A 15,356-nucleotide genomic window follows, 5' to 3' on the forward strand; every position below is an offset into this window, starting at 1 on the left:
AAAAAAGAAGCTCATTAATAGATTCTTGGTTGTTTGGGTTTGGGTTTTTTGGTTTTTTACATAATGCAGAATGGGGGGGGTAAATACTTTCTGTGATGTCAATCAAATTCTGTCATGACTAACGAGTGATGAAATTGCTTCTATTTCCACTGACAGTTACAAGGCTGTTTTTGACAGCCCTATAGAATTTGTTCTTTGTTAATGTGACAACACCTCTAATGTAATTAAAATTATTTCTGAAGTGCTACATAGAAATTAATTTCAAAAGGAGGGGAAAGATACTAAGTTACTTAATATAATTTCTGCATGTTCAATTGTGTTAGGAATGTGTTCTGTTTGTTTTGGGTTATGTCACCAACTAATTTTGTTGCGCATTTTTCTAATAAAAAAGTGAATGTGTGCCTCAGCAGACTTCAATTTATCAAAATTGCTTTCTGTTTGAATTCCCCCCCCCCCCCGAATGAAAAACATCAAGGTCCGATCAAAACCTTATGCTAGTTACTGAATTTCTTGAATGTTTCTTTTGAGTAACAATTTAATTCTAGAGTATGAATATTATGCCTGCAATAGCATGAACTGTACTTGCTTTGCTTTAATTTTGCTAGGCAATGAATTCCTTTGTTAATGTTGTATTAAGTGGGTATGTACTGAAGTTAATGACAGGATCGGGAGATACGCAGAAAAGCATTTGGTCACGTTAACATGCCTTCAAATACTATAAAAGGGAAAAGTAGTGTATTTGGGCTAGTTACAGGTTTCTGTAAAACGGGAACAGAACTGCTTGAAACTTGTTGCAGAACAGTTTGTATCTGTTTGGTTTCTTGTGCTGCTCACTTGCATGTCCAAGCAAAGCTCCCTGGCCCTTGTGGAGAAGGGGAGGTGCTGCGCTGCACTGCTCTGCATCTGCTGTGGACAGGGTAGAAATGCCGCCTTCTGTGGCGAACAAGGGTGAACTTCTTACAGTGTCTGTTCGTTGAACTTGCTGTAATGCTCTCTTTTCTTCAGATTTACTCACATACTCTTTATGTAGAGGCAGACTTTTAGAAAATGCAATAAAATTTCAGTCTTGCAGAACACTTACTTAGCCTTTGATACATAGTTTCTGAAATGAGAAGGTGTTTTGACTTTCTTTATCAAAGCCAGTCAGCTCTTCAGGATTTTTTTCTGATATCTTTCTTTGTTTTTTTTTTTTTTCTCCCCCACTTAAGATCGCGCCGGAAGCATCAGTACTCTTGATTCCTTAGATTTTGCAAGATACTCTGATGATGGCAATAGGGAAACGGACGAAAGAGTAGCAGGTAAGTTTTTTGTATCATTTAGGAATCATAGAATGCCAACTTTACCATTTGACTTGTTGTTACTAGCATAAGTATATTTAAATGAACATTTCTGAAGATGACAAAACTTCACTGTGGTTGTTTAACTAGTCACTTAATGATATAATCATGTTTCAGACACTTTTACTATAATTACTGTAAATATTCAGGCAGGTGTATTTTTGTATGATTCCAGATGTCGCCAGGGTAGAAGCAAGTAGTATACTTGAAAATTGTGCCCTGTTTTTAACAATAGAACAGTATCTCGATATTGCCTACTGACTACTACTATTTAGCTGAAACACATGCTGAAATATTCTATGTAGTAGTCTGTGACTACTACAGGGGTGATAGCTTTCTGATATAAAGATCTGTAGCACATCATCTCTTAAATATAGCTTATGTGTAGATCAAATAAGCATTACCAAACCCAGAGTAAACTTGGGATTTTCTTAGTTCCATAAGTCGTCTTTGCTACAAATCTTAACTGTAGTACTTTTCTTCTCTCCCATTTGATTTCTCGATTGTATAAGATTGTTTCAAAGAAGTGATGGGGGGGGTTGCCTCTTTCAGTTCTGAACAGAAGCCTGTGGCATTTTTAATTTCAGGTTTTATGATTATCTTGGCAAAGGCAGAGGCTGCTTTTCTCTTATATTTGAAGTTATTATAATAATCTCTTCTGTATGTGAGACTTGTTTCTCTAATCCAGGCTTTTTTCTAAGTTCAGATATTAAGTTATTTGCAGCTTCTGTAGAGGAATCTGTAAAAGCTCTCTGGAAACTGCTACAGAACTCTGTGTACTTCTTGCGAATTAATACTGTATAATATCATGAGCACATGAAAGTTCTCCATGCTGTGGCCTTTGTTCACATAGTTTAGCTTTATGACACCTGACGTGATGCAAGCTGCTATGTCTCTGTTCCACACTGTTGTCTCTGCTTTGAACCACCACACTTCATCCTAGCAGAAACACTGTCACATTCTTAAGCAAAGAAAAGGCTGGTGAAACATAGTTCTGTAAAGGATCTTGATTCTGAAGTTTACTTTTTTGGTCAGTCTGAAATGGCAACCAGTATTGACCCAGAGAGAAGAAACAAAAGTGTTGGGAAAATCTCATTGTTCTTACCCGGCCAGTTTTTCTGAAGTAAAGGACTGGATTCAATTCATGAACATGAAGTAAATTCAGGTATTTTGGTGCTCTGGTCTGGAACTGTAGGTACTTACTGTTCTTCAATTTATCTGGAAACTTCCAGATTCTTACTACTGTCTAATTACTGTCTTTTTCAATATATGTAGTCATTTTCAAGGAGGCAATAGTTGTAAATACAAAGCTAATCTAAACAAAGTGTGTTTAAGGAACGCAATTATTTCTGAGTTGTGTCCTGGAATACAAGGAAGAAACAAGCAAATTCAAAATATTTTGATTTTTTTTTCATCATCTTGCTAGATTTTTCCTGTTTCTAGTCAATTTTTCTTGGCAATAGTATTAATGAAGGAGCTAGTCTGATCTTTGCTTGGAGCTGTCTTTAGTAAATGAGTTGGATTGGAGATGCTTATAGAAGGTAAAGACCAGTCAGAATTGACATCCAGTAGAACCATTAATCTTCTGATGGAACATTAATGACAAAATATTGATTACTTGCAGTATGAAATTAATATATCCTTAAAATAAATATTATATTTAAGTACATCCTAAAATAGATAGAGATTTTTGAAGATTACAGTATATTAATTGACCACTGTCATATGTAATAGACAAGAAAATTATATGGCAGGATATTTATATTACGATTCTGTGTTCCTTTAGAGACGTTTTTTGAAGAGTTGTTAAGAAGTGACATAAGAACTTGAACAAAGCAAGACTGGATATTATTTCTGGATGTTTGTAAAGACTCAAAGTTTTCCAAAATATCCTGTTTCTACTTAAAATTCTGGTTCAATTATAATTCCTTAAAATCTTTTGCTTCAATTCCGTTTAAAAACATTTACCTAAGCAATAAACTTCAGAAAACTGATAAGTATTTAATTTGCACATAAAAAAATTATGTCAGTAGAGGTTTCAAAAACTTTTCATATCCAGTACCTTCTTTGAAAAACCTCTGGCTTCTACTTCAAAAGCAGAAGTTATTTCTTAGCTGCAAATGCACTTTGAAACATAACTGGAAGTCCATCCTGCTTATTTCTTCTCATATTCTTTCTTCTCAGTGAAGAGCTTTGATGCTTAGGAGATAAAATTGTAATCTATTTTGAAAGCTTGAGGCCATGATCTGATAGTCATATTTTTCTTTTGATAGTTCTCAGAGTGAGGTTTGAATAGTTTCTTTTTGTAAATGCCTTTCTCATGCTGTTATCTTTGGTTTTTACTGTTTGGACAGAACCCGTGATTTCCATATCAATTCCCTAGTCAAATGAAGCATAGGAAATAAATGTGCATCAGTCACTAAAAGAAACTGGTCCCAAGTCAGAAGGACTTTAAAACTGAAGTTATAACATATCCAGTTACGAATACTTTTATACCATGGCAATGTTAGAAAGCACCATCCAAAGCCATCATATTTCTGTTTTGCTGTTACGGATGGCGTTAGACTTAGCTGCCATAATTTTTATTTTACCAATCCAAAAATTCCTGGAAATACCTAGAAAGACTCTTGCTTGAAATGGATTTCAGTATTTCAAATCTGTTAGCCCAGTTCATTCCATCTGGCATTAGAATCAAAATTTGGCCTAGAAGCAAACATGTTTTGAAGAGTTGGTGTGATCTTGTCACTTGGGAAATCTGATCGAAGGAAGCTAAGTGAGTCTCTTCTATAATGTTATTATCAGCTTGACTCAAAAGATGCAAGTCACAAAAGCAGTCAGGATGTGGATGAGCATGACAAAACTAACTGCAATTTAGAAAACATCAGTTTTCTTCCTTATCTATCACATCTAAACATAAATATAGAGAGCTGTGTAACAAATTGGGTAATGCATTTGTAATTCACTAAGAATTTAAAAAAATATATGCATCCTTAGAGCTTGCAATTTACTAGATGGAAACAACCTGTTCTCTAATAAGTCTTGAATCTAAATTCATCTATTAAGTGCTGAAACAGTTGGTGTTAAGATAAAGTCAGTACTGAAGGATGTATTAGGCTTAGTAAACCCCCTCCAAATATTCATTTTCATAAAACAACCAGAGAATGGAAAACCTGTTCCATTCCTGTGGAATAAGAGTATGCCTAACTTGAAGTCAAATACCCACAGCTTTCAGTGGAAATGGGTCATCTGACATTCAGTCTAAGGAACTGAATCTTCTGCCTCATCTTAAATTGACTGTGTGCACAAGCATGTTGGTGATCTAAACCCCCTACTTTCCATGATGCAAAATATTTAGTATTGCTAAACTGCCTTTGACATCTACTGTTCTGAGAATCTGATAATTTTAAAAACACAGTGCTGTGTTTGCAATGATAATAAAATTAATTCTCATAATCAAACTCCATTTCAATCATTTATCTTCTTGTATTTCCCTGCCTTAGCATTGATTTCTGGCTAGACTGTATATTTCTGATTAGCAAAATAAAATACTGCCCCTGTCAGGATTTCAAGGGAAGAGACAAGCTCAAAACCCACTTGATTATTTTTCAGGATTTCATTTATCTAGACTTAGGTTTGCAATTTCTGCTTTTTTATAGCCTTTTTATTTTTTATTTTTTTAATAAATACTATTACTTGTGTGCAATCAAAATCAGAGGAGTATCTTAAAAAAACAAACAAAACAAAAACAAAACACAAAAGGCATCTGTAATACAACAATCACTTGCTAACATTGTGTGTTCAATCTGTTCATCCTGGAAGTGGGTCTGGTTTTGTCTTCCCATTTCCTGTTGTAAGCCCTGTTAAGCAGTTGTAAGTCTCCTTAATTTCCCCCCAGATCGATAGCCTCCAAGGGTTGAACCTGAAGATGAGTCTGCTGTAGTTCAGGTCTTTTCTGTAGCTGGTCCTGTCTCAACTTAAAAGCATTAATCAGGCTAATGAGTCAAGTGTTGGCTTCCTACTCTTAGAATGATAACCAGTTCTCTGTTAGCTTGCTCATGAGCTTTCACGCTGATCATAAATTCTGTAGCTTGATAGTCACCTCTCATGCTATACTACTACTTTCTGGTTCAAGCTATTTGTGTTACACCCTGAAGTGTTTCACACTGACAGTAAATAAGGTCACTTCATTTCTTCTTAGGACTTGTATCAGGGAAGTGGGAATTAGGAAACCTCAGGTCTTGAAGTATATTGAGATAGTGGCTTCATTGCTAACTATAGTTGGAGAATTCAAATTTCTTCTGATTGACTCAATGCATGCGCAAGTCCGTCAAATGTAATGGAATGTCATACTTGTTCCAGAGGGCATAATTTAGGATATCTAGAGTTTTACGTTTACTTTACAAGGAGGAAAAACTTGAAATGACAGTTAAGAAACAAACAACAACAGAACTTGTAACAGTATGTCCAAATTTGAGGAAAGCTGGGTAAGCACAGGGGCCCTTGGTACTTCAGAGGAGAACTACTTTTAAAAGAAAATGCAAGAATGTGATATAGTGACTTCACAACTTAAAACTACCTTTCTACTGTTGTCTGAAGTACTTCATACCGAAGTATGCAAAAGTCTGACAAGATAATTCATACGTAGAATGTAAAATTATAGTATAATTGGAAAAAATACTGCTTATACAAAAGCAAGTACTGAAAATTTTTATATTCTTCAACTTTTTGGCCTTGGCCCAACAAGACTGCTGTTCATGTCCATGTCAACTTGTTCAGTACCCCAAATCACAGGTTGTTCTTTATAGCTAACTTCTCAATCTATGGTTCATTACTTATGAAGTCATTAACGAATGTGAGTGAATAGAAAAGATCCTTGAGAAAGTTTTGTTTTTAAATTTCAAAGCCAAGCAGACAAGCTGCCCGCTCCTGATAGGCACTTCTCTTCTAAGGTGTATTAGGTTAGCTGCATGAAAACTGAAACATTTAAAATCACTAATCTGAAAGTCTTGGTCAAATGCTTTGTTGCTTGCTTGAAAGATTCAGCTCTTTTGAGTTAGTCTAGGTAATTTTTTTCAGAATGGTAGCTGATTTGAGTTCTTTATAAAAAGAAAAGCAAGAGAGCTACTTAAATTCAGACTAGTTTTCTCCCCTAAGGCAAAACAGATTGTTCAGAAAGGCCCTTTCCTTGTAGGAAGATTAACCAACCTCAGAGCTCTAAATTTCTGTTCTCTGCTTTCCTGATGTAGAGGAGAATCAATTTGGTTCTTTCCTTTCCTAGGCTGTCTGCAACAAAACTCCTCTGTGTATCGTTCTTAAGGAGTATCAGCCTCTTTCACCAAGTACTATAATGAGTTATACATGTTATCAGTTCAGTCAAGCATGAAGTTAAACTTTAGCTGGCTTATCAATGCTTTTGAAGGCTTAGCTTCTCTAAGGTACATAAGCTTTACAAGATCAGGTAATCTATTTTAAAAGTCAGTACTTGACAATGGTTACAAAGAAAGGGGTTAGAGGTTGCTTTTTTTTATTTAAGAGAATGTCATATCATCAACAAATGGGGATTTCAAGTGTTGATTTCATTAGTTCACGTGTTGAGTTAGAAATCATTATGTATTTTGGCAGAAGATTGCATTTCAGTATAACTTCTAAAATAAAGAGCTTTTAATCATAATTTAAAATTTGACTGAAATTATGTTGTAGCTATTTACAAATATTTATGCTTATATAAAAAAACTACAAATAAGCTTCCTCAAATAAAAGCTAAATTTGTGACTTAGATGCCTCAAGGTTTGTATGATGGCAATTATAATGGTGGCATTAGTAAGACTGGGAGATGAGGTACAACTGTAACAATGCTGTGTTGAAGTAGAATTATGTGACATGCTGCGAAGTGACAACTTCTCAAATATACTATGTCCAGAAACTTCCACTGTATACAGAGAAACATGCAGCAGAGTAATCTTCTTTTAAGGTTGAATGGGTAAAGTCCTAATGGCTTCTAAGAATTTTCAGCATCATGACAGTTCACTAAAAATTAATTCTTGCCGTCTGACATGGGTTTCTCTGACACGAGTTTTTTGGCTTTCTACGCCTTCAGACATATCTTATTCCTATTTTCCTTAATGGGATTCCTGAGTTTTTCTAGTTTCTGTTGTTTTTCTAACTTTTTTTATTATTTATATCATTCTAGTGCAGGGCACTCCTGATCTGCAACTGTTCTGGTCTTTGAAAATATTTTACAAGAATAAAATGTTAACATAGAGTCATTTCCATCAGAAGAATTACTTAATTTGAATTCTTTGCAATTTTCAAAAACTAACAACTTAGAATCATAACTGTGAATTAGTAACTCAAATGCAAGGAAGTGCTAAAATTATTAGATACTTTATTATAAGAGCATTTTCTAACTTTGTTGCACAGAAGTATTTGCAGATCAGCATTGCTGAATACTAGAGAGATTTTACATATTTTATTCATCATATCCTCAGTTGCGCTTTTGTATCGCTGCAGTAAAATTCTGTGCATCAAACAAATTACTTTCATGTAGCAAATGTGGTGTACTGTAGTTATCCTTCAGTTTTTATGGATAAATGCAAACTGAGTGAATCTTTTTTTCCATGCGTGCTAATTATCAAAAGATTGTTAGTAACAGACGTGCAAAAGAGGAAACCATTTTATTTGTAGTCTTCAGTATCATTTCTTACAAGCAAGAGCCAATGCATTTTTTCTGTCATGCATTGTTCTATGTGTAAATATTTCAAAATGCCAGAATATTTCAAAATGTTTCCAGGCAATGATTAAAAATCTCATTAATATTTTCTTACTAAAAGCAGCTACAATATTTTTAGTTTTGCATGGGAGTAAAGTAAATGTTAGGTAATCTATTTAGAGTAGTTTGACACTTCAGTATGGTAGCTGTTCTGGGCTCATCTCTTCTAGTTAAGTACAAGCACCCTTTCTGGTAACTGTAGAGTAATTAGATTAATCTGAGAATTAATTAAATGCATGTAATTATCTGGTAATTCCTTAAATAGGTTCCCTTAGATGCTCTAACTGTAAACGGCTATAAAAAGAACATTTACGATATGTTTTGCAAAGGTACAGGGTTTTAAAATTTGAAGCCACAGTATACCTGTGACCTCAGCACCAAAACACATAGAATTCTGGTGCAAACAAAGCACTACTGGCCATTTTTGGAGGAAACATTGGAACATGAGAAACACATAATAGTGACCGGGGGGTGGGGAGGTGAAGCAGGTGATAGCAGCAGCTAGAATTACGTATTTTTGAATCTCTAAAACTGACTCTAGATCATTGAAAGTTTTGTATAGTCTAGAATTACTGGAAACTTTTAAGAATAATGGAGCAAAGACATTTTTGTTTCAAGCTTCTCTAAGTACTATAGGAGAGCTGCATATTTTCCATTTTTTTTGATCTTGTGCATCTCTTAAATGTATTCAACTGAATTAAAAATCTTAATCAACTCTAGGGTATTACTGAAATACCATTTTTAAATAGAGATTTAAAATGAGACTTTTCTTAGTAGTAAAATAAAGTATGTTTCAAGTTCTGCCATTTAAACTAGTAAAATTTCAGTGTATGATTTTATTAAAAAAAAGTAAATCTGTAGTCTCAATGGGACAGTACATTCACTTCATGTTTTAAGCTTTGCTACATGGAGACAGCTTCCTCTGCTGCCAGCATGTATTTGCTTCACTGAGATCTGTCCTCTCATTGCCCACATACTCCCCTTGCCCCAAGAAATCGAAACATTTGACAGTATCAGCTGATTGTAAGAGTAGGGAAGAAATAACCAACATTTCCCAGTAATATACAAAGTTAAAAGCAAGCAAAAAAAAAAAAAAAAGACCCCAAAACCCTAGAGTGAGTCCTTGTCAGACAGCTTGAAATTTTGATTTAGCTAACTTAACACCAATGAAACTATGGAAAATGTTCACCAGTTTGCTTTCAGACCAACTCTGCTGCATGTGTTCATAAGTTCCATAAAGATTGCATGCTTTCTGTTTAATACAAACTGTATATTTTTTTTCACACCCATCCTTGCTTTTTATATTTTATTTTTGTTTCCCTTGCCTTGGTTGGATGCCTGTGTGTGTTTAATCCAAATCCCTGTCCAGTCCTGGAGTTTGAACTACGGAAAGCCAAGGAGACCATACAGGCCCTCCGAGCCAACCTGACTCAGGCTGCAGGTGGTGTACATAAACCTTTTCTTAAGTCTCTACTTTGAACAATGTAGAAGTAGCTGAGCTCATCCTGTGTGAAAGAGTAAAATTTAGTTACTTTTTTTTCCTCCCCAGAAAATGAAGTTCCTTTGCAGGAACGAAAAAATTATAAATCAAGTCCTGAAATTCAGGTAGGTGGCTGGTGGTAACTGAGCTTTGCATGGACTTTAAGACGGATATGCTTCCGTAGTTGGAAGGAAGATGAACCAAAGATGTAGTGTGTTGTTTTCTTTTTTCCCAGGAGCCAATCAGACCTCTTGAGAAAAGAGCTCTAAACTTCCTAGTTAATGAATTTTTATTGAAGAATAGTTACAAGCTTACATCAATAACATTTTCAGATGAAAATCATGATCAGGTAAAGTTTTCTTGTGGTTTTTTTTTTTACATGCCTGCTTTCCATATTCTGATCTTCTAATAAGCTCAAGTGAACTTAAATGATATTTCCTCTGCATGTAGTTCACTTCATACATATGAGTATTCTAAGAGTTAAATATGTTAGTTAGCATTTTGATATATAAAGCATGGCTTGAAAACACAGCACTTTGAGAAGTATTTGCCAAAAATTTGTAGGAAGGAGTCAGAATGCTTGCATTCTTTAAAGGAAGCAAAACAAGAAGAAAAATACTGTGAGTTGTAGGTACTTATACACTTTCCTGTATTCTGATGGACACCCTTTCAGTTAAACTCAAGGATCTGAATGTAGTAAAATTTTGAACATAATCTTAAATCATACTCAGCTGATTTGTGCAGGATATACAGTATACTTATTACTTGTCATCTCTTGGGCATATATATATATGTGTGTATGAGTATACTTAATTATACTGTGGCATTGAATACAGTCTTGGAGAAGCTCTCGGTAATAAGGTGTTATCTTAGATATTTCCAAACATAGATGTGCTTTGACGCATTTTTCTTAAGAAGATAAGTTTTATGTTTCTATTGGCTTGCATTTTATGGGAAAAAATTCTTCAAATGTTTGGAAGGTTCTAATTACATTCTGACTGTTACTGGGTGAACAAAACACCCAGTAACATCAATACTCAATATATATTCAGCACAAAACTGGAACATTGCCAGAAGAATTAAGTATTGAATTCAGTATTACGTATTGAATTTCGACCAGTTCTGTCTATAACTAGTCCTATATTTTTCCTACCGTTCATATCCTAATCTGTAAAGAAAATGAGTTGTTAAATAAAATTTCTGGATAATCCACTTAAGATTTGAGTTTAACAGTGCTAGGTTTCATACAAATACTTGTGAGGATACAGCCCCCAGAAGAGAAAAGATGAATAATTTATCCTTACTTTTTATGTAGTCTCAACTGAAAATGTTTTATGTTGTAAGACAATTACAAAAAAAAAAGAAGTAAAGTTCTTAATTTAAAATGTACCACAATTAACACATAGAATGCACATATTTTTTCTAGATTATTCACATCATTCTTTCACAAAATAACCTTTCTTCGAATAGGTGTATGTAACCAGACTGTGGAAAAATATAGTGTACGGTAGGAAAAAAGTTTAGAAAAAACAAAAAAAATAAAAATTGAAATTTAATGTCATTAAAGAGACCATCACAACTCCTGTATAACCTGTATAAGTCCTGGATGTATTCCATCCAGAAGGACCTTGACAGACTTGAGAGGTGGGCCTGTGCGAACCTCATGAAGTTCAACAAGGCCAAGTGCAAGGTCCTGCACGTGGGTCAGGGCAATCCCAAGCACAGATACAGGCTGGGCGATGAGTGGATTGAGAGCAGCCCTGCGGAGGAGGACTTGGGGGTATTAGTGGATGAAAAACTGAGTATGAGCCAGCAATGTGCGCTCACAACCCAGAAAGCCAATCGCATTGTGGGCTGCATCAAAAGAAGCGCGGCGAGCAGGTCGAGGGAGGTGATTCTGCCCCTCTACTCTGCTCTGGTGAGACCCCACCTGGAGTGCTGTGTTCCGCTCTGGGCCCCCCAGCATAAGAAGGACGTGGACCTGTCGGAGCGGCCACAAAGATGATCAGAGGGCTGGAGCACCTCTCCTATGAAGACAGGCTGAGAGAGTTGGGGTTGTTCAGCCTGGAGAAGAGAAGGCTCCAGGGAGACCTTATGGCAGCCCTCTATTCCCAGAGAGGGACTTTTTACAAGGGCATGTAGTGATAGGACAACGGGTAATGGCTTTAAACTGAAAGAGGGTAGATTCAGATTAGATGTAAGGAAGAAGTTCCTCACTGTGAGGGTGGTGAGGCACTGGAACAGGTTGCCTGGAGATGCTGTGGATGTCCCATCCCTGGCAGTGTTCAAGGCCAGGTTGGATGGGGCTTTGAGCAGCCTGGTCTAGTGGAAGGTGTCCCTGCCCATGGCAGGGGGGTTGGAACTAGGTGATCTTTAAGGTCCCTTCCAACCCAAACCATTCTATGATTCTGTGATTCTAAAACAGTGCACATGCTTATTTATATATTCGGACATGGAATAATCTTGTAATAATAGGATGGTAACATGTCAGTGAGAAAAGGAATGACATATAGTGATGGTTTGAGACAGGAGGCCCTAGTAGTGCTTACACCTCTACACGATTAATACAGTTATGTCCAAATTTCACTGAGAATATGCACCCTGTCTATCAGTCATCTACAAAGCTATTTGACTGTCTGCTTCTGGAAATTTACACCTGTTCCTGTGAATGAGATGGAAACAAAACAATACCCCTATCAGTAGAAAGCCTTCTGTCAACTGCACTGTCTTCTGCTAGAATTTGATCAATGTCATATCTGATTCTAAAAAGCATTAATGTCCTAAAAAAAATACATTATGATCTATGTGTTTTTGGAATGTCCTCTTTTTAGTACATTACCTAGAGCCACCTTGAGGGTGAAACTGCTTTGGGTCATGAAATGGATCCTTTTTCTACTTTTGTTTCTTGCTTTCTGATTTAAGCTTTCATCTCCTTTACTACAATGTAATCTTGATGTGATTATTTTGCTGTTATAAGACCTGCAGTCAAATGAGGAATAGAAACGAAAATAAAAGGAAGTATATTGTATGCTTTAGTTTCTTTTATTCCTTTGAAGGATTTTGAACTTTGGGATGATGTAGGATTGAACATTCCAAAACCTCCTGACCTGTTACAACTCTATCGTGACTTTGGAAACCATCATGTTACTGCGAGAGATGTGGTGGATGTATCAGTTGGTGTAGAAGATGATGAGTTAGAGGCTGCTACTCCTATACTTGGGAGCGTCCCTGTATTTGAAACAACACCACAGTCAATAGAAGTAAGAGATTGTACAGAAGAAATGTTTCAGCTGTTTGCAGTGCTACTTAAGTATATTGTACTAAACTCTTTTGTTTCTATCTTGTATTTAGCAATGTTTAATAGTGCAAAAATTAGAAGATCAAATTAGTGTGTTAAACAGTGAGAAATGGTCTTTGATGGAACAAATCCAAAGACTTGAGAGGTATGTACTTATCAATCTGCTAAACTGCTGTTAAAAGTTGGAATAACTTCTCAATGTTTTTCTAGCACATATATGAAAATGTACAACTTACGCTTATAAAATTACTAGTTCTTCAGAGCAGGGGCTGTCCTTCCTTTTTAATATGTGGTGTTTGATTTAGAAAAAGGAAGAGACTTCAAACTGACTATTTCCCTTTTATAACCTACATCATTTAATTTTGCAATCAGTTTTGTTCTTTCAATGCAACTTCTTTATTTACTACTTTGAAAACAGAATCATATCTGATGTGTTTTGCGTAGGTTTTCTCTTCAGTCAGCTTTATTTCACTCACTACTATGGTGTGTACAGCTTGCAAACAAAGATGTTTGGTTCAATGACTTATTTCAACACAGTTTTTCTTTCTAGAGAGCAAGACTAGTAGAAATGACAGTATCTTTAAGAAAAACAAAAAAAGAGACTTTAAAAGTTTGGTCAAAGTTATAAGATAATCATTCCTCTTAAGAAATGCACCAATACAACATATGGGCAAGTGCATAATTTTTAAGTGGCTTTATTGACTTGCATAGTTACCATTTCAAAGCCAGGTAGGGAAGTATATATTAATTCACCACTACAGTATTTTAAGTTTTGCGTCCCAGATAGAGTTCTGTCTTGTGACAGTTTGTGTCTTAGTGCTAAGATTTCAGCCGGAAGCAGATAACACTATTGTTATTCACTTGTTTCGTTGATTCACTCTGAGTGCAACATTTTTCCTACTACTAATTATTGACTAAAGAACTCCATTAAACCAGTGCTCCTTTGAACAGCTTGTGTGATACAAGTTATTTATATTAAAGGAATTTTTGAACATAGTGGAGTTGAAGAGGAGCTCTTCAATATGTTGTCCGTATTTCTGTGCTCCAGCCTTGTGATTCCAAGAACCTTCTCAGGAAAGCTACAAAAATATTTCATTCTTTGCATTTCCTTTTTTAGTGAAATAGATTTTCTCAAGAATGAAAACTTTGCTGTGTCAACAGTTTATGGTGTAGCTCCCCATCCTTCTTTAAAACAAGTGCCTCTCACAGTCTCAGAGGACAATGGACGGTACTTGGATATCAAGAGCTCTGAGAATGACAACAAACATGGAAACACTGAGGAAACAAGCCTTTCCTTGTCAGCTGAAGTGGATTCAAGGACTTCTAAAGATGATATGCTAAATTCTGTGCCCTGTAAAGAAACAGAGAAACTGTCCTCTTGTGCTCCATCAACTAAAGCTGCAGTCCACTTCGATAAACCTAATAGGTTAGTGATAAGTTTTAAACTGAAATTCTTTAATTAAAAACTCTTGTACAGTGGATAGAGATTTTTCTAACAAGGAAATTCTGCAGAATTCATAGATCATTTGTGTTTTGAATGCAAATAAAAGACTTAATGTACCTTTAGGGTACAGCGCTGATATTTTCATGTTGTTCTTAATCTTTTTAGGAAGGAGTACATTTGGCAAACCTACATTTTTAGTATTAAGTTTAAGGGTTTCTTTTTACCTCCTACTTGTTTCTAAAACCAGTCCTGTTCCTTGCAACAACAAAAAAAAAAGCTAAAATCAAAGTGGTGAATAGGAAGACAGGATATTTCCATTCTCTTTCAAATTTTAATTTCATAATGAAATCTCTTCTGGTCGTCTTGAAGAGTGGTTGGGAAATTTTTAAATTTTCCTATGTAGATGTGTATAACTCTCTTAGAGTATCTAGGAGAGCTATATGGGGGTTTTGGGGGGTTTTTTTTAGTCAGAAGGAGTATTCGATGACATTCTGCTTTTTGAGTTTTGAATTTGGGGGAAGCCTTTACTGGGTAACTATGATTCTTTTAATAAAAATGGGGTACTCCTATTGTGTTATTACATGGAGCCTGAGTTTGTGTATCTGACACTTTTTGAGAAAGTCCCTCCAGTCTACACAGTCTTTTAATCGTTATAGTGAAGAGGGGAAGTAACATGTTTGTTAAGTAATAGATAAACCACTGTGTAGCCCTCAGGAGTAACACAGACCACAAACTTAATGAGAGTATGTACAACTTCTAAAATTACCACTGTAGACAAAGATGCCCAAGTAGCTCACTTTACGGTCTTACCGTTGCTGTTCCTCAGGGAGCAGGTAGCCATTCTGCTTTGTATTTTGTCAGTTCCCTTAGCATTCTTTTGCTGGTGTTGATATAGTAATATGTTTCTAGAATTATCTTCCACATGAAAATACCAAGGAGAAATTTATGTGTGATGTTCTGTGCAGATGGAAGATCAATACAAGCGGGGGGGGGGGGGGGGGGAAAAAAAAAAAAAAAAGAAAATTTTC

The 15,356-nt window shown here is 35.6% G+C and overlaps 1 protein-coding gene across 1 annotated transcript in view; it reads left to right on the forward strand.

Annotated features, from left to right (window-relative positions):
* Positions 1 to 15,356, forward strand: part of KIAA1468 (KIAA1468 ortholog) — an 85,196-nt gene that overhangs the window by 16,594 nt on the left and 53,246 nt on the right. Inside the window, exons 4-10 of the mRNA XM_010585998.1 lie at positions 1,209 to 1,298; positions 9,476 to 9,547; positions 9,656 to 9,711; positions 9,822 to 9,935; positions 12,643 to 12,846; positions 12,938 to 13,029; positions 14,002 to 14,310. Of these exons, the coding sequence (XP_010584300.1) occupies positions 1,209 to 1,298; positions 9,476 to 9,547; positions 9,656 to 9,711; positions 9,822 to 9,935; positions 12,643 to 12,846; positions 12,938 to 13,029; positions 14,002 to 14,310 (937 nt within the window). The remainder of the gene's footprint in view (positions 1 to 1,208; positions 1,299 to 9,475; positions 9,548 to 9,655; positions 9,712 to 9,821; positions 9,936 to 12,642; positions 12,847 to 12,937; positions 13,030 to 14,001; positions 14,311 to 15,356) is intronic.

This window comes from Haliaeetus leucocephalus, unplaced genomic scaffold (assembly GCF_000737465.1).
Source record: "Haliaeetus leucocephalus isolate CR32 unplaced genomic scaffold, Haliaeetus_leucocephalus-4.0 Scaffold137, whole genome shotgun sequence".
Taxonomy (NCBI): Eukaryota; Metazoa; Chordata; class Aves; order Accipitriformes; family Accipitridae; genus Haliaeetus; species Haliaeetus leucocephalus.